At 46.1% G+C, this 22,781-nt stretch overlaps 1 protein-coding gene across 1 annotated transcript in view; it reads right to left on the bottom strand.

The window, feature by feature from the left end:
- Positions 1 to 985: 985 nt before the first annotated feature.
- The window catches only part of LOC142286390 (cytotoxic T-lymphocyte protein 4-like), a 46,744-nt gene continuing 24,948 nt past the window's right edge, over positions 986 to 22,781 (bottom strand). Inside the window, exons 4-5 of the mRNA XM_075333361.1 lie at positions 14,177 to 14,251; positions 986 to 1,562 (exon numbers count right to left, since the gene is read on the bottom strand). Coding sequence (XP_075189476.1) covers positions 1,537 to 1,562; positions 14,177 to 14,251 — 101 coding nt within the window. The 3' untranslated portion in view covers positions 986 to 1,536. The remainder of the gene's footprint in view (positions 1,563 to 14,176; positions 14,252 to 22,781) is intronic.

Here is a 22,781-nt window from a genome sequence, read left to right on the forward strand (position 1 = left end):
TATACTAATGAGCGAGCGCAGTAGCCCCCTGGGAGTTGCTTCCCTTGCCAGTCGACCCCATTAGCATGTTAGTACGTCCCTGTGGGTGTGCTATCATGCTAATGAATACGCAGCGTCACAGGAAGATCTCACTCACCTCTCCGCTATCATCGCGTCCAACGGGGGATTTCGGCTCAGTGCGCATGACCACGGTGTTTGCGTCATGCACACTACTTCAGTTTGAAACCAGGACGCGTACATCCGGCTTCATAGTGCTCATGACACAAACTATAGAGTCATGCGCACTGAGCCGAAATACCTCATTGGACGCGATGGCGGCGGAGAGGTGAGTGAGATCATCCTGTGATGCTCTGTATTCATTATCATGTTAGCACACACACAGGGACGTACTAACATACTAATGGGGGCGTCTAGCAAGGGAAGAAACGCCCAGAGGGCTACTGCCCTTGCTCATTAGCATATGATAAAAGATCTTTAGAAATACTTTTTCTAAAGATCTCTTTATCTATGCTAGTGCATACAGGGACGGTTAGGCAGGGATTAGCAATGCTCATGGTTCTGGGTGCATATTGCACCTGACAGTTCCCTTTAATATTGTGAGTATAAAGTGGAAAAAATGTGGAAAAGTTCACATGACCTGAATACTTTTTCAAGGCACTGTATATCTAGATAATGCAGTATCAACCAGTGACAACAAGTGATGGCCACAGCTGACCTTCTCCCCCTATCCGCATAATGACCGGCGCAGGTTGCACAGCATGCCCACCATATTCTCTAGACAGAAGACTCCATGTGACTGCTGTAAAGCAAATCTCTCAACTGCTGTTAACACAAGCACAGTTCAGACGCCTGTCCTTACAATCAGGTAGTCTTAAAATATTTTTCAAAAATCCAAAATTATAAAAAAAAAACACAATATGTCACTGTTCCTCTGATGAAAAGAAAATCATATACAGTATATAAATACACACAGTAGACATTCCATTTTATTTTTTTTCTCCAATCCAATTATGAAAAATTTCAAGTTTTATTTCCATATAAGAAAAAACAATGATTTGTTTCAAAGGACAAGCTGCAGCCAATCAGGCATTATAGTCCAGGACAGTCAGTACCTTCTTCATGAACATGTGGCCAATGTCATCCCCATACCCAAAATTGTTGCTTTTTCCTTGACATTTTCAACATTTTTGGAAGACTGCGCTTGATAAATATTGACATCAACGAGAAATGATCTTTCAGATGGAAGTATCCAGAGAAAATCCATTTTACCAAAAGTAGTTTAACTTATAAAACTGTCACCTTGTATCCTATTAATAAATACTGGTGCAAAACTATTGGCACTTAATTATAGACAAAGGTTGCACTTTCTAGACACTTCGGAATAAGAAATGTCTTCCTTTTCCAGGACACTCGATGCTTGCACACGACAAGTCCGTCATTTTGTCCCTCTCGGTCCTATCTACAAGTTAGTGATTGTTAAAGCACAAGCTGGTGTAAACTGGGATAACCAGTTAACTCGGTTTTACGGTGACATCTTCATACTGACATCTTCTTTTTGTCTCCTGTCAAAACATTAAAAAAGCAAACAATGAGCTCAAGACAACATTTTAACACTTAAAGTTTTACAGGCTCTGTTTCAGAAATATTAGTTCCCAGCTGGACCAAAAAAATGTGTGCTTATTAAAATCAAATTATTAGTGCACTTTCTTACCCCAGAAGGCCACCATTCCTCCCCTCACCATCCGAAATCATATATGTTTATAAACAATTTAGCATAAATAATGATAATAATATCCCCTGACGAATGCTAACCCTACTAGTTTTTGCCAAAAATCTCAAATTTATAACAGTACAGTTTGGAATTTTTAGTGTAGTGCATATCTTATAATACATGCCATTTTGAGTTTAGCTGGCTTTCTTGTTTTTTGTTTTTTTTTGTTGAATTGGTCAGTGGCTGACCCACATCTTGCCGTGCGCCTCAATTTGGGCTGTATTCCACCTGTCTTGATTTTGGCAATTGGTGGCTGTTCACATTCAGTCATCAGGCCCTGTACACAGGCTATTTACTTCATGCAGCATTTGCTTGGGTCTGTCCCTCCCACAGTCATGATTCAGTCACGGGTACGGGCAGGGCCGGATTAAGGTTGGTGGGGCCCCTGGGCAGAAAATCTGGTGGGGGCCCCATAAACGTTAACATTTTTAGCCATAACAGTAGAGCACGAACTGTAGCATTTAGATATAAATCCAATGAACATGTATCTTATCCTGTTCTGCCACATTCATATTTACAGTACTACAATACAGATACAGTCCAGGATCACTCACAGCCGTCACTTATACACACAGTACAATACAGATACAGCCCAGGATCACTCACAGCCGTCACTTATACACACAGTACAATACAGATACAGTCCAGGATCACTCACAGCAGTCACTTATACACACAGTACAATACAGAAACAGTCCAGGATCACTCACAGCCGTCACTTATACACACAGTACAATACAGATACAGTCCAGGATCACTCACAGCCGTCACTTATACACAGTACAATACAGATACAGTCAGGATCACTCACAGCCGTCACTTATACACACAGTACAATACAGATACAGCCCAGGATCACTCACAGCCGTCACTTATACACACAGTACAATACAGATACAGTCCAGGATCACTCACAGCAGTCACTTATACACACAGTACAATACAGAAACAGTCCAGGATCACTCAGAGCCGTCACTTATACACACAGTACAATACAGATACAGTCCAGGATCACTCACAGCCGTCACTTATACACAGTACAATACAGATACAGTCAGGATCACTCACAGCCGTCACTTATACACACAGTACAATACAGATACAGCCCAGGATCACTCACAGCCGTCACTTATACACACAGTAAAATACAGATACAGTCCAGGATCACTCACAGCCGTCACTTATACAAAGAAAGTAGAGTAAAGGGGGCTGCAGTAACAAAGTTGTTCCTCGTTCCTGCGTTAGCACACATCGCTGCGTGTGACGCCGCAGGAACGAGGAAGCTCCCCTTACCTGCCTCCCGGCTGCTATGCAGAAGGAAGGAGGTGGGCGGGATGTTACGTCCCGCTCATCTCCGCCCCTCCGCTGCTATTGGGCGGCGGTTCAGTGACGCTTCAGTGACGTCGCTGTGACGCCGCACGGACCGCCCCCTTAGAAAGGAGGCGGTTCGCCGGTCACAGCGACGTCGCCGGACAGGTAAGTATGTGTGACGGCTCTGGGCGATGTTGTGCGGCACGGGCAGCGATTTGCCCGTGTCGCGCAACAGATGGGGGCGGGTACCCACACTAGCGATATCGGGACCGATATCGCAGTGTGTAAAGTAGCCTTTACTCACATATTTTTAATTGATCCCAATGTTAAGGCAGCCAGGGACGGCTCCAGGTTTTTGTGGTCCCCGGTTGAGTCTCAGTGGGCCCCATCCACACACAGACACGCACATACACATACAGGCATACGTTCATATACATATTTGAAGACAAATTCACAAAAATCCATTTAAACAGACAAATATATGCACAGTCATATACACTGACATACATGCAGACACAGATGCATTACAGGTGTTAATATGGAGAAGTCACAAGCAGCCTCACTCACCTCTCCCGCTTGTTTTCAGCTCCTCCAGGACATATGGCTGTGTTGCATGATGGCCATCAATAACAGACATGACTGGACACCATGCACACTGACACAGCACTGATGTATATACATCACAGGAGGGGCTGGGGCCTACAATATATACATTACAGGAGGGGCAGGGGGCATAGACATTACTGGGGGGGGCATAGACATTACTGGGGGGGGCATAGACGTTACTGGAGTGGCAAACAGCTCTGGCGGCGTACACATTACTGGGATGGGTGGCTTAGCGCTCTAGGGGACCCATATAGTTCTGGGGTGCCACATAGACTGCTCTGATTCATATATACACACACACACACACACACAGCTCTGCTTCACACACACACACACACACACAGCTCTGCTTCACACCACACATCTTTCTTCAGCTCTGCTTCACACACACACACACACACACAGCTCTGCTTCACACCACACATCTTTCTTCAGCTCTGCTTCACACACACACACACACAGCTCTGCTTCACACACACACACAGCTCTGCTTCACACACACACACACACACACACACACACACACACACAGCTCTGCTTCACACACAGAGCTCTGCTTCACACCACACATCTTTCTTCAGCTCTGCTTCACACACACACACACACAGCTCTGCTTCACACACACACACAGCTCTGCTTCACACACACACACACACAGCTCTGCTTCACACCACACATCTTTCTTCAGCTCTGATTCACACACACACAGCTCTGCTTCACACCACACATCTTTCTTCAGCTCTGCTTCACACACAGCTCTGCTTCTCACACACAGCTCTGCTTCACACCACACATCTTTCTTCAGCTCTGCTTCACACACACACGGCTCTGCTTCACACACACACGGCTCTGCTTCACACACACACACAGCTCTCCTTCACACACACTCACACAGCTCTGCTTCACACACACTCACACACACACACAGCTCTGCTTCACACACACAGCTCTGCATCACACCACACATCTTTCTGCAGCTCTGCCCCTACTTGCTCTGATGCCATCCTCCTGCTGCTCCGGTATAGGCCGCCATCCTCCTGCTGCTGTTCCGGTGCTGCGGCCATCCTCCTGCTCCGGTTAGTCTCCTCTCCTGGCCGCGGCGTGGGTCTTCTCCTCCGTGGCCGGCCGCGCGCGTGGGTCTTCTCCTCCGCGGCCGGCCGCGCGCGTGGGTCTTCTCCTCCGCGGCCGGCCGCGCGCGTGGGTCTTCTCCTCCGCGGCCAGCCGCGCGCGTGGGTCTTCGCCGCCGCGGCCGGCCGCGCGCGTGGGTCTTCGCCGCCGCGGCGTCCTGCTGTGACGTCCGCAGCTTGGACACCGCAGCAGAGCAGGGAGCAGGCACACCTCTGACCCCGGAAGTACAGGCGATGGTACTTCCGAGGTTAATCAGCATCCTGCGCCCGCAGTTTGTTTTTGCGTCTTAGAGACGCAGATACAAATAAATGTAAGTGATTCCCCCCCCTCCCCCCCCCCCCGAAAACACAGCTGATTTAGACTGTCTTTACGGAGGGGGAGCGGGTGTGAAGAAAAGAAAAAAAAATTGCTGACGGGTGGCAAGTATGGCCCTGGTGGTGGGGGCCCCCTTGGAAGCTCTTTTGGTGGGGGCCCCGGGGCTGAAGCCCCGCCTGCCCCGCCTATAATCCGGCCCTGGGTACGGGACTGAAAAGCACCAGGTAAGTTCTGCTATAAACAGTTCTACTTTTTCATATGTGAGCCCGTATGGCACATTTTAAATACAAAATATTTTAGAGTAGGACTGTCCAAAAGAGATTTGCCGTGACGTGGCGGGGAAGCTCAAGAAATTGCAATTTTTTGCCAAAAATCTCAAATTTATAATAGTACAGTTTGTAATTTTTAGTGCAGTGCACATCTTATAATACATGCCATTTTCAGTTTAGATGACTTTCTTGTTTTTTTTCCTGTACTAGTTTAGTTAGATTGTGTCTGTCTATAATTTCAATATGGATGACAATCAGATCACCATTTATTGGTCATGATGATAATGAAAATGGTTTAAAATCAAAATAAACATATTTTATAAATGTACAGTATAAGGCTATATTCACATGTCCTGTAATCATTGCCGTTTTTTGCATCCATTTGGAAAATGCAAATTCTGAAAAAAATGGATTCGTTAACAGATCCATTGACTATAATGATTATGGATTGGTCAAAACTTGTCATCCATTAGGTGACAATCCGTTAGTCCTCTGTTGTTTTGGACGGACGAAAAGTTATGGCTGCAGAACTTTTCTTGTGTGGGTCCAAATACGGATTGCTAACGGATCCGTTCAAGCAGAATGAGAGTCTATGGGCAAGTGAGGACCCCCAATTTTTAGAAAAACAGCCAAGGTACAGCTGACAACTGAGGATTGTAACCTGCAGCTGCTGCTGTAGCTATGCTGGATATGAAATTTCTGGGGGAACCCACATCATTTTTTTTTATCTAAAATTATTTTTCAATCCTGCTAAATATCTGTACAAGCTATCCTAACTATACTATCTCTGTATCTCTGTATCTATCTATCTATCTATCTATCTATCTATCTATCTATCTATCTATCCATCCATCTATCCATCTATATCCATCTATCTATTTCTATAAAATAATAACGGATCCATTAACGGATCTAGTCCATTTGTCTGGCGTTCCCCACTTGAAAAACGCCTTGTTCTTTTCTACACAAATCAATGGGAGAGCTGAAAAGACACCTTGAAGGTGACTGGCCATCTTTTGGGCTTTTAAAAATAAACCCAAAAACTAAAGATGTGCAATTTGTTCATTATTTAATGGAGTAAAAGAAAAAAAAAATACTGGAAATAAATCAGTAAAAGAAAAATAAAAACGTTATAAAAAACCCTGGGAAAACTCTCCAAAAATACACCAATGGACAAAAAGATTGGAAAAACTACTCAAAAATGCTTTAGGAAAAAACCTGCCAGAGATTCATGAAGTGTCTTTTGCTTGAAAAACTGAGATTCACTTGAGTTTGAAAGACATTGTGTGTATGTACTCTTAGGCGGGCTTTGCACACTACAACATCGCAGGTGCGATGTCGGTGGGGTCAAATCGAAAGTGACTCACATCCGGCGTCACAGTCGATATCGTAGTGTGCAAATCCTTTTTGATAGGATTAACGAGCGTAAAAGCATCGTTATCGTATCATCGGTGTGGGGTCCGACATTTCCATAATGTCGGTGCAGCGACAGGTACAATGTTGTTTCTCGTTCCTGCGGCCGCACACATTGCTGTGTATGAAGCCGCAGGAGCGAGGAACATCTCCTACCTGCGTCCCGGCTGCAATGCGGAAGGAACGAGGTGGGCGGGATGTTCATCCCCGCCCCTCCGCTGCTATTGGCCGCCTGCTGTGTGACGTCGCTGTGACGCCGCACGGCCCGCCCCCTTCGGAAGGAGGTGGATCGCCGGCCAGAGCGACGTCGCAGGGCAGGCGAGGGCATGTGAAGCTGGCGTAGCGATAATGTTCGCTACACCAGCAATCACAAGATATCACTGCTGCGACGAGGGCAGGGACTATCGCGCTCGACATCACAGCATCGGCTTGCAATGTCGCAGCGTGCAAAGTACCCCTTAAGGGGGCTTTACATGCAACGACATATCTAACGATATGTCGTCGGGGTCACAGAATTCGTGACGCACATCCGGCGTCATTAGCGATGTCGTTGCGTGTAACAGCTCCGGGCGAGTGTTAACGATCAAAAATACTCACCTAATCGTTGACACGTCGTTCATTTTCAAAATCTCGTAAGTCGTTGTGGATGTAGGTTGTTCGTCATTCCTGAGGCAGCACACATCGCTACGTGTGACACCCTGGGAACGACGAACAACAACTTACCAGCGTCCTCTGGCAACGAGGTGGGTGTGTCAATAATGCGGCTGGTCTCCGCCCCTCCGCTTCTATTGGTTGGCCGCTGTGTGACGTCGCATGAACCTCCCCCTTAACAAAGAGGTTGTTCGCCGCCCACAGCGACGTCGCTAGGGAAGGTAAGCACGTGTGACTGTTGTTTGCGATATTGTGCGCCACGGGCAGCGATTTGCCCGTGACGCACAAACGACGGGGGCGGGTACGCTCACTAGCGATATCGTAGCATGTAAAGCCCCCTTTAGGATTGCGCTTTAAAGAATGTTTACACATGGTGAAGACATACAAAGCCATTCTGATATAAAAATGTGATTTTGGCTGGCTAACAAGGTGGTTCTCTAAGCAACCTATTTCTTGTAATTTGGTGATCTGTTATGTGTGTTAATTCTGAAATAATTGCATATAATTTAGTATGAGAACTTCACGATGACATTTAGGGCAGAGTCACACTTGCGTATGACTCGCACGAGTGCAGTGAGAAAATCTTGCATTGCACTTGGCCCCATGTAAGATAATGCTGCAGCTCAGATCTGCGAGTTTTTCCTCAGCCCTAATCAGACTGAGGAAAAATTGCAGCATGCTATGATTCTTTGCAAGTTTCGTATTACTCGCACCCATACTTAACTGTGGATGTGAGGGAAAGACCGTGTACCGCCGCTCGGATCCATGCTCGCACTGCGGGTGGTGACTCGAGCCTCTCACGGACCCGGGGGTCATGTCGCTCTGCAAGGGAGTTGGCGCTACACGCGGGGATTTGGGTGTTTGGTTTGAAATGATAGTTCGTGATGCCACCCACGGGTTGTGGTGATTGTAGACACCACCGCTGCGGTGAAAGTATGGGGACCCCAGGAGCGGTGTAGTAGCGCATCTAGGTGTTGACCCCTCCGTGGGTAGGGGATGTTGGTCCCGGGGTCCGGTGGGCCGGGGCCCGGGTGCAGGGTATAGTGTTGCAGTGCAGCTCGGCGCGGTGCCTGATGGCACTGGTGTACTCACTCTGACACAAGACACTGGAGTCACTGGTAAACCAAACGGAGTGATGAACGGGGTCCGCAGCCGGCTGCAGCTTTTCCCAGATTAGGTTGGTGGTGTCCGCCTTTCTCCTGCAGCTCTGTGTGTGTATCTTGACTCCTGTGCCTAGACACCGGTAGTCCGCTCCCCGACGTGTATCTGTCGTCGGAGCCCGTTTGCCCGCAGATGCTGGCCCTTTGGATCTCTTGCCCTTGGCGGTGGCACTTATCCGGAATTGTTGGGCTGTTGCTTTCAATCGGGACTTAGGTGGGAATGAACCCCTGAGGTGCAGACCAGAATCACTTAATTTGACTATGTTGGTGGCTTCTAGCCTAGTTTGGGGTCTGAGTACCCTGCCTGGTGCTCCGGTATCCAGTTGGCTTCCCGGTTGGGTTCCGGCGGGCCACTACCCTGTCCCGGTCCCTTACGGTTCCACTGGTCGTTTTCCCGGTCTCCTGCAGGCGGCCACTACACTCTGCCTCCTTGCCAGTGGCAACTGGGCTATGACCCAGCCACCTGGTAGTCTCTGGGCAGCCTGAACACAGGACTGCCCCTGAACTTGTCTGCTCTACACTCGACTTGAACTTGACTCTTCCAGAGCCTGAGCTAGACTACTTGGGTTCCCGCCTCCAGGCCTGTGAACTCCTCGGTGGGTGGAGCCAACCATCTGGCTCCACCCCCCCTGTTGTGGACATCAAACCTGGAGGGTGGTGACAAGGCTTTTAAGTTTGACTGATGTTACCTAACTGGGAGAGGGGTGTGGTGTTATGTGTGACTACCTGGGACGACCTGACTAGTCCAGGGCTTCACAACCGGACTGCACTCGGATGACATCCAAGTGCAGTGCGATATACGCACAGGCTGTCAATGGAGGAGATAGGGAGATTAATCCCCCCTCTCCTCCGCAGCTGTAATCCAATTGCAGGATCGGATCACAGTCACATGACACTCGGCTCACGCTTGCAGCAGAGCCCGAGCTGAGGGTCATTAGCATATCACATCCGATGCTCTTGCATCGGATGCCATACGCTACTGTGACTCTGCCCTTAGTAAGAGATTTCACTTAAAGGGATTGTCCACTACCTGGACAACCCTTTCTCAATTACTATATTCCCCCATGTAAAAAAAAAAAAAAAGTGTATAAACATATCCAGTTTTAGCACCGTTCCAATGATGTCAGTGCTGGGTCTCCCCGGGCACTACTTTACATGGTTATGCCATGTGACAGATATACAAAGGAAGTGAGAAAGCAGCAGCAGTTCTCATTTATTCCGGATACCAGTTTCTTCTGGAGGAAGTGAGAGTAAAGTAGACCATTAGTAGCCACTGATTGGCTGCAGACATCGGACTGGAATGGTGTGGCACGGCGGCACTGGAACTTAGAGAACAGCGAGTACTACCATGCCCGGGTGCTCGGTACTTGTAATGAGCAGTTGGATGCTCGGATGGGCGTGAATCAAGTATCTAAGTATAATGGAAGTCAAGTTAATGGAGTTCCCCATTAACTTCCTTTATACTCGGGTCGCACCCATCCGAGCATCCAACTACTCATTACAAGTACCGAGCACCCGAGCATGGTAGTGCTCACTCATCACTACTGAAGCTCAATAAAGGCTGTTTTTCATTTATATAGAGACGTATAGTGGGAAGAGGTTGTGCTGGATTTATTACCAGACCTCTGCTTGCTGCTGTTCTGTTGAGAATGTTGCCACGTTTCTTTTAATCCTTCTTTAACAGATTTTTAAAACTTTTTTTTACTATAACTTAATTTGTAAATAACTTTTAAACTGATTTCACCATGAGACACGAGAGCTGTTTTCAGCTGTAGAGGATGCGGACATGGCCAGCAACCTCAAGGACAGGCTAATTGTACTAAGGGGCGATAGGCGAGATTTCTTTTCAGTTTCTCATCTCCTTCTCTGAGGTTTTCTCCAATGACACTCGTTACCAGTGATATTTTCTCCCACGGGTATTGTTTGATTTAGGACATGTCTCGTACACTATGACTATCTTGGAGAGGCAGTAATGTGTCTAAATCAGGGGTGGGCAATTAATTTTCCCATGGGGCCGCATGAGAAATTGGGATGGTTTTAGAGGGCCGGACTCATATAATTAACTCAGTTTTACCCAATACTGTATACAGTATATATACTATCCCTTCATATACAAACAGTAAGTTACGGACTGTGTGACCCCTCGTGGCCCTGCACACACACGTCCGTTTTTTCTCCGCTAGCACGGGTGTCACACGGATCGCACACTGATGTGATCTGTGTGACATCAGTGTGACAAGTACCAGAGAAAACACGGGTCTTTTTAATAAAAAGATTTTCTATATTTACCTCTCTCCAGCGCTGCTGTCTCTGGCTCTGCTGTCTCTGGCTCTGCTGCCTCCCGCTCCTTATCGCTGGTAATTATACTCACTGAATATTCACTGCAGTGAGCAGCTGGAAGCAGGGACAGCGCTGGGGACCGCATCGCTGGGTGAGTATACAGGTGTGTGTGTGTGTTGAGAACCTGGAAGCCGGAGCATCTCGGGGACTCGTCACAGTTCCCAATGAACTCTGATGAACCCATGAAGCTGGAGGTCACTGTGCTTGCAGAATACTCACCTGTCCCTGCGGTGATGTCCTCAACGGAGCTGTGCCCGGTGCTGTCATCGCGATGCTCCGGCTTCCAGGTCCAGAGTGCGGTGAATAATCAATGAATGAGCGGTGGTCAGGAGCGGGAGGCAGCAGAGTCGAAGAAAGCAGGTAAATATGGAAAATCTTTTTATTTCACAGACTCGTGTTTTCTCCGGTACCTGTCACATGCATGCAAACAGGTACCGGAGAAACGCAATCAGGCCCTGTAATGGCGGTATGGCGCTGCAGGGGGCGGGGAGAGAGCACGTGGTACCCGATGTAACTCCAGTACCACTCGCAGTTACGGGCTTTTCTCTATCTATCTATCTATATATATATATATACATACACATACACACACACACTATATACATATATACACAAACAATCCCCATATACTACATCACTACACCCCCATATACACCTGTAATATACATCACTGCACCCCCATATACACCTGTAATATACATCACTGCACCCCCATATACACCTGTAATATACATCACTGCACCCCCATATACACCTGTAATATACATCACTGCACCCCCATATACACCTGTAATATACATCACTACACCCCCATATACACCTGTACTATACATCACTACACCCCCATATACACCTGTAATATACATCACTACACCCCCATATACACCTGTAATATACATCACTACACCCCCATATACAACTGTACTATACATCACTACACCCCCATATACACCTGTACTATACATCACTACACCCCCATATACACCTGTACTATATCACTACACCCCCATATACACCTGTACTATATACATCACTACACCCCCATATACACCTGTACTATACATCACTACACTACACCCCCATATACACCTGTAATATACATCACTACACCCCCATATACACCTGTAATATACATCACTACAGCTCCATATACACCTGTAATATACATCACTACACCCCTATATACACCTGTAATATACATCACTACACCCCCATATACACCTGTAATATACATCACTACACCGCCATATACACCTGTAATATACATCACTGCACCCCCATATACACCTGTACTATACATCACTACACCCCCATATACACCTGTACTATACATCACTACACCCCCATATACACCTGTAATATACATCACTACATCCACATATACATCACTAGACCCCTATATACTACACCTGTAAAACTACATTGGCATATACTACATCACTACACCCAAATATTACTCACCAGTTACCCCCCCACCCCCTCCCCTCCATTCCCCCCATTGTACCGTCAGGTTACTAGTCACCACTCACCTTTCCCTCCTCAGGCACCTCTGTACGGGCTCCCGCTGACATCCTTTTTCTCTTGTACGGCCCCCCCGCTGAGCTGCTTCCTCTCTCCATAGAGGCCCCGGCTTCTGCATCTTCTTTTCCTGCCGGGCGGGAACTTTTCAAATGACACACACGCGCGCCATACTGACGACATCAGGGCGCGCGTGTGTCAGAGAGAAAGTGCCGGCAGGCAACAGAGGACAGATTCCTGCGTTCCGCTGCTGCACTGTGCGGCGCTGCAGGAACTGTCATCTGTTCCCTGCACGCCGGCACGCAGTGTGTGATGAGGGCAATCTGATCATGGGCCGCCCGGAGCCTGGAGCTCCGAACAACAGGTCAGATTGCCCTCATCACTGACCGGCCAGCAAGGACGCCCGGAGCCAGGCGGGCCGGTCACAGAGAGTAGGCGGGCCAGATGTGGCCCGCGGGCCGCCCCTTGCCCAGGTCTGGTCTAAATGATGTGTGATGAGGACATCAGCAAGCATTATAGCACCATAATATACAGTACTAAGGTTACCTTGATATATCATTCTTAGCTATCCTTCAGTGCCCACTGTCTGTTTCCCTGTGTCACTATGTAAGTTTGTCTTGATGATTTTTCATCAAGATCGCAGCCCCATCATTGTTTGTGTGCACTTTGGATAGTATTAGAATATCTCTAGGAGATATAGGTAGTGGCAGACATCCAGGACTCCACTCACTGGTGCCACCAGCAGCGTCATATTATTGCACTTCCACCCACTTATGTTTTGTGTGACACTACAGCGCTGTGCTTGCACTACATACAAGATGAGCAAAATGTTTATAGACTGGATCCAGACAGTGGGAGTGGACCTACTAGACCACAGGGAGGTCCCGGGCTTACCCTGACATGGGAGGGGCTTAACTAAGCAAACATCAGGGTGGACGCCAGGTGCCACTCCCAGGACAGTGTCAGGTATTGACAGGCAAAGTCTCTGGTGAGGACAGGCACAGACAGGACGGTTGGGTGCAGGCAGGTATGGAGGGAATGGCAGGTAAAGACAGGAAAGAGTTAACATGCACAGAGAGGTGACAGACACTGGAACTACGGGACCTGATAACTATCTAGCAATCAGGAACACTGACTAACTAAAGGCGTTGCGCAGGCACCTCCCCTAGTTGGAGGATACCTTACAAACCTAGTGCCTCTCAGCCATAAATGGTGTGCCGACCCGTTAAAAGGAGGGCAGGCACACACCCTAATAGCACTCCCAGGAACCTGTGCAGCATGTACAGCCCCCAGGAGGAGGCAGCAGCAGAGGAGCACGTGGACGTCCAAGTTAGTGTGAGTGAGGAAGCAGTCCAGTCGCGGGGGTAAGTGAGTCAGTGTCCCTGCCGGGGAGAGGAAAGGTAGTGCAGGGATGCCATTCGCTACACTGAGGAAGAGGACAAGTTTGAGTGCTACAATCTGACCGGCTAAGTGCTCCTGTGGAGAGGAGATCCCAACCCCAGTTAAGGAGTGGCTTATTAAACTAATTAAAGAATTCTGTTCATATATAGACACAAAATAGAACATTTTTAACCAAGACTATAAGGTACCAGTATTATTAATTTTATTAAATTTGGACATAAAAAATAATGGTTATGAAAGTCTTTAAAAAACAAATATCTTCCACTTACACAGGTTGTTATGGGATCACTTACTTTTGATGGTCGTCTTTCTATTTCTGCTTGATGTGTTTCTTTTAACATTTCCGTAGATGTGATCAAGGAAGAGTTCTAAAAAAATGTAGAATATTTTCAATGTCATTCATTCTATTTAGTAATTAATTTATTCAAGTTAGATTTTGTTGAAAAAGAACAGTCATTTTAATTTATTTTTTTTTTTATAAATCAATAGTACACATGAAAATAAGAAACTTTATAAAATATCTTATCAGAGAAATCTGCTTCTTTCACCTCCTGGACTAATCAATCATTCTCAAAATTTTCAATTCATTAGGTAAAATCTGAATTCAGTGAATCCAGATTTTCCCATTACTGAGATAGGAGATGACAGCAACACAATGTCCTTATAATTTTAAAAGCATTAACTTGTATCTCCTATCTTAGCAATGGGGAAAATCAATGAATACAGATTTTACCCAAGAATTGAGAGAGAAAAATCAATCCAGGAGGAAAAAAGCTGAATTCTCTGATAAGATATATTACAAAGCTGTCTATTTTCATGTATGCTATTAATTTCTGAAATAAAAATGACAACAGCAGTTATTTTTTAATGTACTGTATGTGTCAGGGGTTCCCATACAGAAACCCCATTACCAGTTCTGTCAGATTTGATAAGAAAATAGTTCTGCAATAGTTCCCATTAAAACCAAAGGATTTAATGATGGTACCCCATCACACCCATGTTATAATTAATCAATTCCAATAGCTCATGTGTGACCCTGAAGCCAGGACCGGAACCAACGGCCTAGCTAATTAACCAATTGAGAGCAGGATTATAGGTCCTGTCCCAACCAAAGTCCCAAAAGCAGACAACCACCCACAGAGAGGGATAGGGCATCTGCCAAGGCCCGATAGATCCCACGGGTCAGCGTCAGCGGGCACGGCTCCCAACAGAAGTACTGGGAGCGGACTCCCGCATTACACACCAGGAAGTCCACCACATCACAACACAGTGCAGAGGAAAGTGACACAGACCACCAGCCCGGGTGGGGGACCAGAGTACACCCGGCCGCGGTGGGCGGCCACCAGCACCTTGGTTAACCACTGGACTCGTCTGATTTATTTAACTCTGAGTAAGCTGAAACTCCCTGGTCTGATCAGGCGCGCCGGCCACTGCCATCACCGTCCCCTGCAACGAGTCACCGGGACCCGGGGCAACCATCCCTACCCACAGAGGGGTTAACAACCAGCTGCCATCCCATCGCCCCCGGGTGCCCCACAGAAGCAGCGGTGGTGCCACACTTCACCACACACCGTGGGTGGCGTCACAGACTGATTACGGCAAATCCCGTACAAATACGTCCCCTTTTATTTGGAGTGTCCGCGTGACCCCCGGGTCCACAGAATCACACATGTAACAGTAAATTTGTCAAAACTTAAGAAAAGTTATACATTAGGCACAAATTCTCAATAAGATCAATGACCAAAAAAACTCATATCGTATTCTCTACAATTGTCACGATGACTATGGGATAGCGGGGACCCGGGGCTCCTAGGCTGTCCCTAAAGCTGGGGGCAATATGCTATCCCTAATCTCAGGGATACTACTGATGGTGGAGAGGCCTGAGTCTCCTTCCTGGCCCTGCTCCTGGCCAGTCCTGATCTGATTCCTCCTCCTCCTCCCCCCAGGGAGGGACAGGACATGAGTGTGTTGAAACCCACAGAAAAAGAAAGACAAAGGAAAACCAAACCTTGTCACACAGCACGCACACACAAAGGTATAGAGAATAATAGGTTCAAAAAGAGCAGGAAGGAAGCTACAAAACAACAGGGGTAAACTTCACAACCGCTCCAAACAATGAGCAAAACATTCACCAGTAAGTCTGGGACACCACACCTCACAGACCAACATAGAATAAACTATAGCTGGCATGGATTGAAGGATTCCTCCAGCATAAATAGGAGGGGAGCAGATGTGATACGTGTCCCAACAATATGTGATCAAAAGAGCAAGCAGACCAGCAGAGATTAACTCTTGCTAGCCAGCCTATGAATCAGCACACATCGGCTCGATGCCCTAGTCTACCAGTGTTGATCCCAGACACCAGAGAAATCATAGGGTGGAGAGCCAAAATCTGCCCAACGACACCATATCAATGGATGCATCAGTGGTTTGCAGCATTCAAATCCTAGGTTCAAATCTCACCAAAAGACATCGGCAAGGTGTTTGCATGTTTTCCCCATGGGTTTCCTTTAGATACTTAGGTTTCCTCCCATACTGATAGGAAATTTAGATTGTTATTCCGAATGTTCACAGTGATGATGATGTCTGAAATATGATGGCACTATATAGGCAAGCATAATAATGCTGAGAAAATTCAATAGGCTTCCAAAATGATTTTGAACAATTTCTTTTAACTAATCTGACGGTAAGAAGTCTACTTGCATAATGCAGTGGTTTTATTTGTTTAAGGAAGGGTTCCCCAACCTTTTTTACCTTGAGAGTCATATTCAACTTTGAAAGCTGGTCGAGAGCCACACTGTAGATATGAAGACGTAGTCAAAGCCAATTTAGCAGTAGAAAACAGGAAATAATCTTCCCCATATTGATATCAGAGAGAAAAAGTGACCTCTACACACAAAACAATCCACTATACCAAGACCAATAATACCACATACAAGGAGAAATACCACCACACCGTGACCAGACAACATATTACCACCACATAGTGACCGAATACAGGCACATACAAGGGAGAAATACCACGACACTATGACCAGATAACATTTTACCAACACATAGTGATCAAATACAACCACATACAAGAGAGTAATACCACCCCACCATAATTACACCACGTAGTAACCGAATATTACCACATAGAGTACAAGGGAGAAATACCGCGACACTATGACCAGACCACATATCATGGATATAGCCTGGTATATATAGCTCCATCCTGGTATATATGGCCCCTTCCTGGCATATATGTTTCCATCCTGGTATATACAGTTAGGTCCAGAAATATTTGGACAGTGACACAATTTTCGCGAGTTGGGCTCTGCATGCCACCACATTGGATTTGAAATGAAACCTCTACAACAGAATTCAAGTGCAGATTGTAACGTTTAATTTGAAGGTTTGAACAAAAATATCTGATAGAAATTGTAGGAATTGTCCACATTTCTTTACAAACACTCCACATTTTAGGAGGTCAAAAGTAATTGGACAAATAAACCAAACCCAAACAAAATATTTTTATTTTCAATATTTTGTTGCGAATCCTTTGGAGGCAATCACTGCCTTAAGTCTGGAACCCATGGACATCACCAAACGCTGGGTTTCCTCCTTCTTAATGCTTTGCCAGGCCTTTACAGCCGCAGCCTTCAGGTCTTGCTTGTTTGTGGGTCTTTCCGTCTTAAGTCTGGATTTGAGCAAGTGAAATGCATGCTCAATTGGGTTAAGATCTGGTGATTGACTTGGCCATTGCAGAATGTTCCACTTTTTTGCACTCATGAAATCCTGGGTAGCTTTGGCTGTATGCTTGGGGTCATTGTCCATCTGTACTATGAAGCGCCGTCCGATCAACTTTGCGGCATTTGGCTGAATCTGGGCTGAAAGTATATCCCTGTACACTTCAGAATTCATCCGGCTACTCTTGTCTGCTGTTATGTCATCAATAAACACAAGTGACCCAGTGCCATTGAAAGCCATGCATGCCCATGCTATCACGTTGCCTCCACCATGTTTTACAGAGGATGTGGTGTGCCTTGGATCATGTGCCGTTCCCTTTCTTCTCCAAACTTTTTTCTTCCCATCATTCTGGTACAGGTTGATCTTTGTCTCATCTGTCCATAGAATACTTTTCCAGAACTGAGCTGTCTTCATGAGGTGTTTTTCAGCAAATTTAACTCTGGCCTGTCTATTTTTGGAATTGATGAATGGTTTGCATCTAGATGTGAACCCTTTGTATTTACTTTCATGGAGTCTTCTCTTTACTGTTGACTTAGAGACAGATACACCTACTTCACTGAGAGTGTTCTGGACTTCAGTTGATGTTGTGAACGGGTTCTTCTTCACCAAAGAAAGTATGCGGCGATCATCCACCACTGTTGTCATCCGTGGACGCCCAGGCCTTTTTGAGTTCCCAAGCTCACCAGTCAATTCCTTTTTTCTCAGAATGTACCCGACTGTTGATTTTGCTACTCCAAGCATGTCTGCTATCTCTCTGATGGATTTTTTCAGCCTCAGGATGTTCTGCTTCACCTCAATTGAGAGTTCCTTAGACCGCATGTTGTCTGGTCACAGCAACAACTTCCAAATGCAAAACCACACACCTGTAAACAACCCCAGACCTTTTAACTACTTCATTGATTACAGGTTAACGAGGGAAAAGCCTTCAGAGTTAATTGCAGCCCTTAGAGTCCCTTGTCCAATTACTTTTGGTCCCTTGAATAAGAGGAGGCTATGCATTACAGAGCTATGATTCCTAAACCCTTTCTCCGATTTGGATGTGAAAACTCTCATATTGCAGCTGGGAGTGTGCACTTTCAGCCCATATTATATATAATTGTATTTCTGAACATGTTTTTGTAAACAGCTAAAATAACAAAACTTGTGTCACTGTCCAAATATTTCTGGCCCTGACTGTATGTTCCCATCATGGCCCCATCCTGGTATATATGTTCCCATCATGGCCCCATCCTGGTATATATGTTACAATCATGGTCCCATCCTGCTATATATGTTCCCATCATGGCCCCATCCTGGCATATATGTTCCCATCATGGCCCCATCCTGGTATATATGTTCCCATCATGGCCCCATCCTGGTATATATGTTCCCATCATGGCCCATCCTGGTATATATGTTCCCATCATGGCCCCATCCTGGTTTACATGTTCCCATCATGGTCCCATCCTGGTATATATGTTCCCATCATGGCCCCATCCTGGTATATATGTTCCCATCATGGCCCCATCCTGGTATATATGCTCACATTATGTCCCCATCCTGGTATATATGCTCCCATAATGTATCCTGGTATATAGCCCCATCCTAGTATAAGATGTAACACAGTACACAGGTAGAGAACAGATTCAGCAAAGATGAGGCCCAAACTATCTATATAGGAAAGAACAGAAAAGAGCACTGTCTGTAGCCGCGCAAAACCCTAAAAAAAAAAACAACAAACAACACACCTGATATGAAAAAAACTGAGACCACATGATCTCTCCCCCACTATATCAGTACTCTGGTGTTACTGGGATCCAAGCAAAACATTAATATAGAGGAAGGACTGAAATTAATACCAAGCATGACAAGACAAAAATACATTGCAGAATATAGAGCTGGGTACACAGACATTCCTAGCAGGGAATAATCCAACTCCACCCAGAACTCCACACAAACAGAAACCAGGAAACAAGCCTTAATACTGCAGAAATAAAAACGACAAGAAAGTGGAAACAAATCAGCAAATGGTACAAAGACAAAACTTATGTGCAAGGAGTTCAGGTGAAAACAGAAGATAGGGCAGGCTCCAGAATGTCCACAGCACCACAGGGGACAACACTGATCACCGGCCCAGACAGAGAGAACACTACTCAGTTATATAGGCCCAGTCTGAGCAGCCTGATTTCCAATCATCATCTGCTGCCTGGCTTCTATTAAGCAGACTAACTCTACTACCAGCACTGGCCACAAGAGTGAGCCCCAAACCGCAACCCAGTACAAATATGTTCACAACAGGAGAGAACATGTGGTCTCAGATCTTTTTCCTATCAGTTATCTGTCCTGTACTGTTCTATCTAGTAAGTCAGGCCTCACCTGATGATCTATATTTTCTATCTGTGTATTGTGTTTTCTTACATCACCGTTGTTGCATGTTTAGGGACTGCTCCAAGGCAAGTTAGGATTCCTCATTTCTATTTTTGAGGTGTAGCAAGTTTCTCAGGCAGTGACGAGGTGTCTAGGTGTGTTAGGAACATCCCACTGCTGCTTCTAGTGTTGTCCGATATGGGATTGCGTTCAGCTTAGTTTCCAACTACTCTTGTGGTTTTGGTTTTTCCTTATTATTGGGATTTTTCGTGATCGTCCATGGTTACCACATCATAACACCCTGTTGCGGTGGCGTCCTGTAAACCCACCGCAGTAGTGACTCCCTACTGTGATCCGACCCTGACCTGGTCTCCATTGGGGAGGGCAACCCACTGCGACTGTATGTTTGTGTAAGTGGAAACCGTTACTGACCTTCCCTGGACCCGGGATAAGTACTACAACCTAATGGAGGTGCAGTACCCTGTGACGCTTGAAGCCTCAGGGGCACCACATATGCACCACTTACACCCCTTCCTGCACTCTTAGTCCCTACGTTACACTAAATCTTAACCTAAAACATTCCGTATTATGAATACCTGTAACTCCTATATACTCGTTACTCCTATATATGCTTTACATGAGTCCCCAAACTGTGCCTCCTTCCTGACCCAGCTCATTAGGCCAACACGTTATGTCATACATTACACACTTACACACTACACTAAAACGCACACTAGCAATAAACTCGATATTCAATAAAACACTATAACCTATCGGCCGCTAGATGGCACCGACTGGTGCACTGCTCTAACTCTGCTACATCGCCGCACTAAAATAAATTCAAAATTAAATACATTTATATCACAACGCTGTACAATCGGGGAAACACTGCTTAGTAGGAGTGGAAGCGAATCAACCACTTCCTACATCTGTACGGTGCACAAAACTGCACCCTGTTGCCCCAAAAAGGCATCCAAAAACTCATGCGTTTTCCATGCAAGTTTTATGCGTTTTTGATAATGTGTTTTTTTTTTCATTGAATGCAATGCGTGAAAAACGCAGGGAAAAATGCAAAAAGAATTGGCATGTTGCATTTTGGAGTTCACCACAAAACTGCAGCCATAAAAAAAGCAACGTATGCACAGCAAGACTGAAAGCTCATAGACATTGCTAGGGTAGGAAATGCATTCAGTTTTGTGCCACAAACTGAACCCCAAAACGCGACAAAAATGCAGCGTGCGCATGGTCCCTAACAAGAGATCACTCTCTGTCAGATCATTGGCACCCCCACAATGGCCCTTGTGTCTGCCATGCTCTTAAGCCATTCAGATCCTGCCGAGGCAGGGCATGATAGGCTGTCAGTCACACAGATTGGATAATGCACTGTGCAACAGTCACAAAAACAGTTCAAGTCAGGAAGAAAGTCCATTTTTGACTTTGTGCCAGATTCATGAATCGCGTGAACCATTGTCATGAATTTTGAGTCCAAAAGGCTATCTAATACCACAAGACAATAAAGAAAAGTGTTTTTTTTTTTTTTTTTTTTTTTTTTATCTTCAGGAAGAGGATGTTCGCTGCCCACAGCGAGGTCGTTTGGAAGGTAAGTACGTGTGACGGGGGTTTACGACTTTGTGCGACACATTCAACAAATTGCCCGTGCCGCAGAAACGATGGGGGCGGGTGCGATCGCATGACATATCAACACGTGTAACGCAGGCTTTAGAGATCTGTTCAGGCATCTTCCCCATGCATTTTTCCGGCCTTCCCTGTCCTCCAGGGTCTGACAGAAAAATGAGCGAATTAACCATAGACATCCATTATAGTTGTTACTCGAATCGAGCCGGTCCTCTCAATTTGGGTAACGAGCACTTCACTCATCATCAATCTTTAGTAGAGATGAGCAAACCTGTCAAGGTTCGATTTATTTAGTTTTCGACGACTTTCCCAATGTTCACCAAACAGCTCGATGAACATATCCGAACACCATTGAATTCATTAGGAGACATAACTTATGTTTTAGTAAGAGCTAGGGAAGCTGGTGTTACTAAGGGCTAGGGATGCTGCAAAATAAAGAAAATAGGGAATAAAGAGGGATGGTTATACTTAAGAGTCTCCCACGTTGCTGTCACACTGCTTTCAGGGCTGCTCATTATCCCTCATGCGTATGCACTGCTTCCCCTGCCCACCATCTGTGATTGGTACAGTCAGACTGCTGGTGTCTCTGATAGGTTGCCCTCACAGTAGTGGTCTGTCTGCCCGAAAAAATGTCATGCGGTTCCCCCCAATTTTGATACCCAGCCAAGTTAAAGCCGACAGCTGGGGGCTGGTTGTCTCAGGCTAGGGAGGCCCATGGTTATTTTGCCCCCCAGTCTAAACATAGCAGTCTGCAGCCACCCAGAATTGTCGCAACCATTAGATGTGATAATCCTGGCACTTTACCCGGCTCATCCCGATTTCCCTGGTGTGATGGCAATCAGGGTAATATAAAAGGTTAATGACAGCTCACAGCTGACACTAAGCCCTAGATTAGTCAACTCAGTTCACTGCTCGCGGTTCTCAAGCCAAGAAATGCAAGAGGGCTCTCGCAATACTTGTCATGAGAACAGCCGTGGGTATTGAACTGCGGTGAACTCATGAGTTCATTGAAGTTCATTGCCACGGGCTCTTGTGATGCTTCGCAAGAGAGCTGCGGGCACTGACCTGCGGTTAACTCATACTGTCACCATTCGTCACTGCCTGCTGCGGCTCATATACTACTGTGTGACCCGCTGCAGTGACCTGGGCTGACCTCATGAGGCATCCCAGTTCATTGCTGTGGTT

This window comes from Anomaloglossus baeobatrachus, chromosome 1 (genome assembly GCF_048569485.1).
Source record: "Anomaloglossus baeobatrachus isolate aAnoBae1 chromosome 1, aAnoBae1.hap1, whole genome shotgun sequence".
In the NCBI taxonomy this organism is placed as follows: domain Eukaryota; kingdom Metazoa; phylum Chordata; class Amphibia; order Anura; family Aromobatidae; genus Anomaloglossus; species Anomaloglossus baeobatrachus.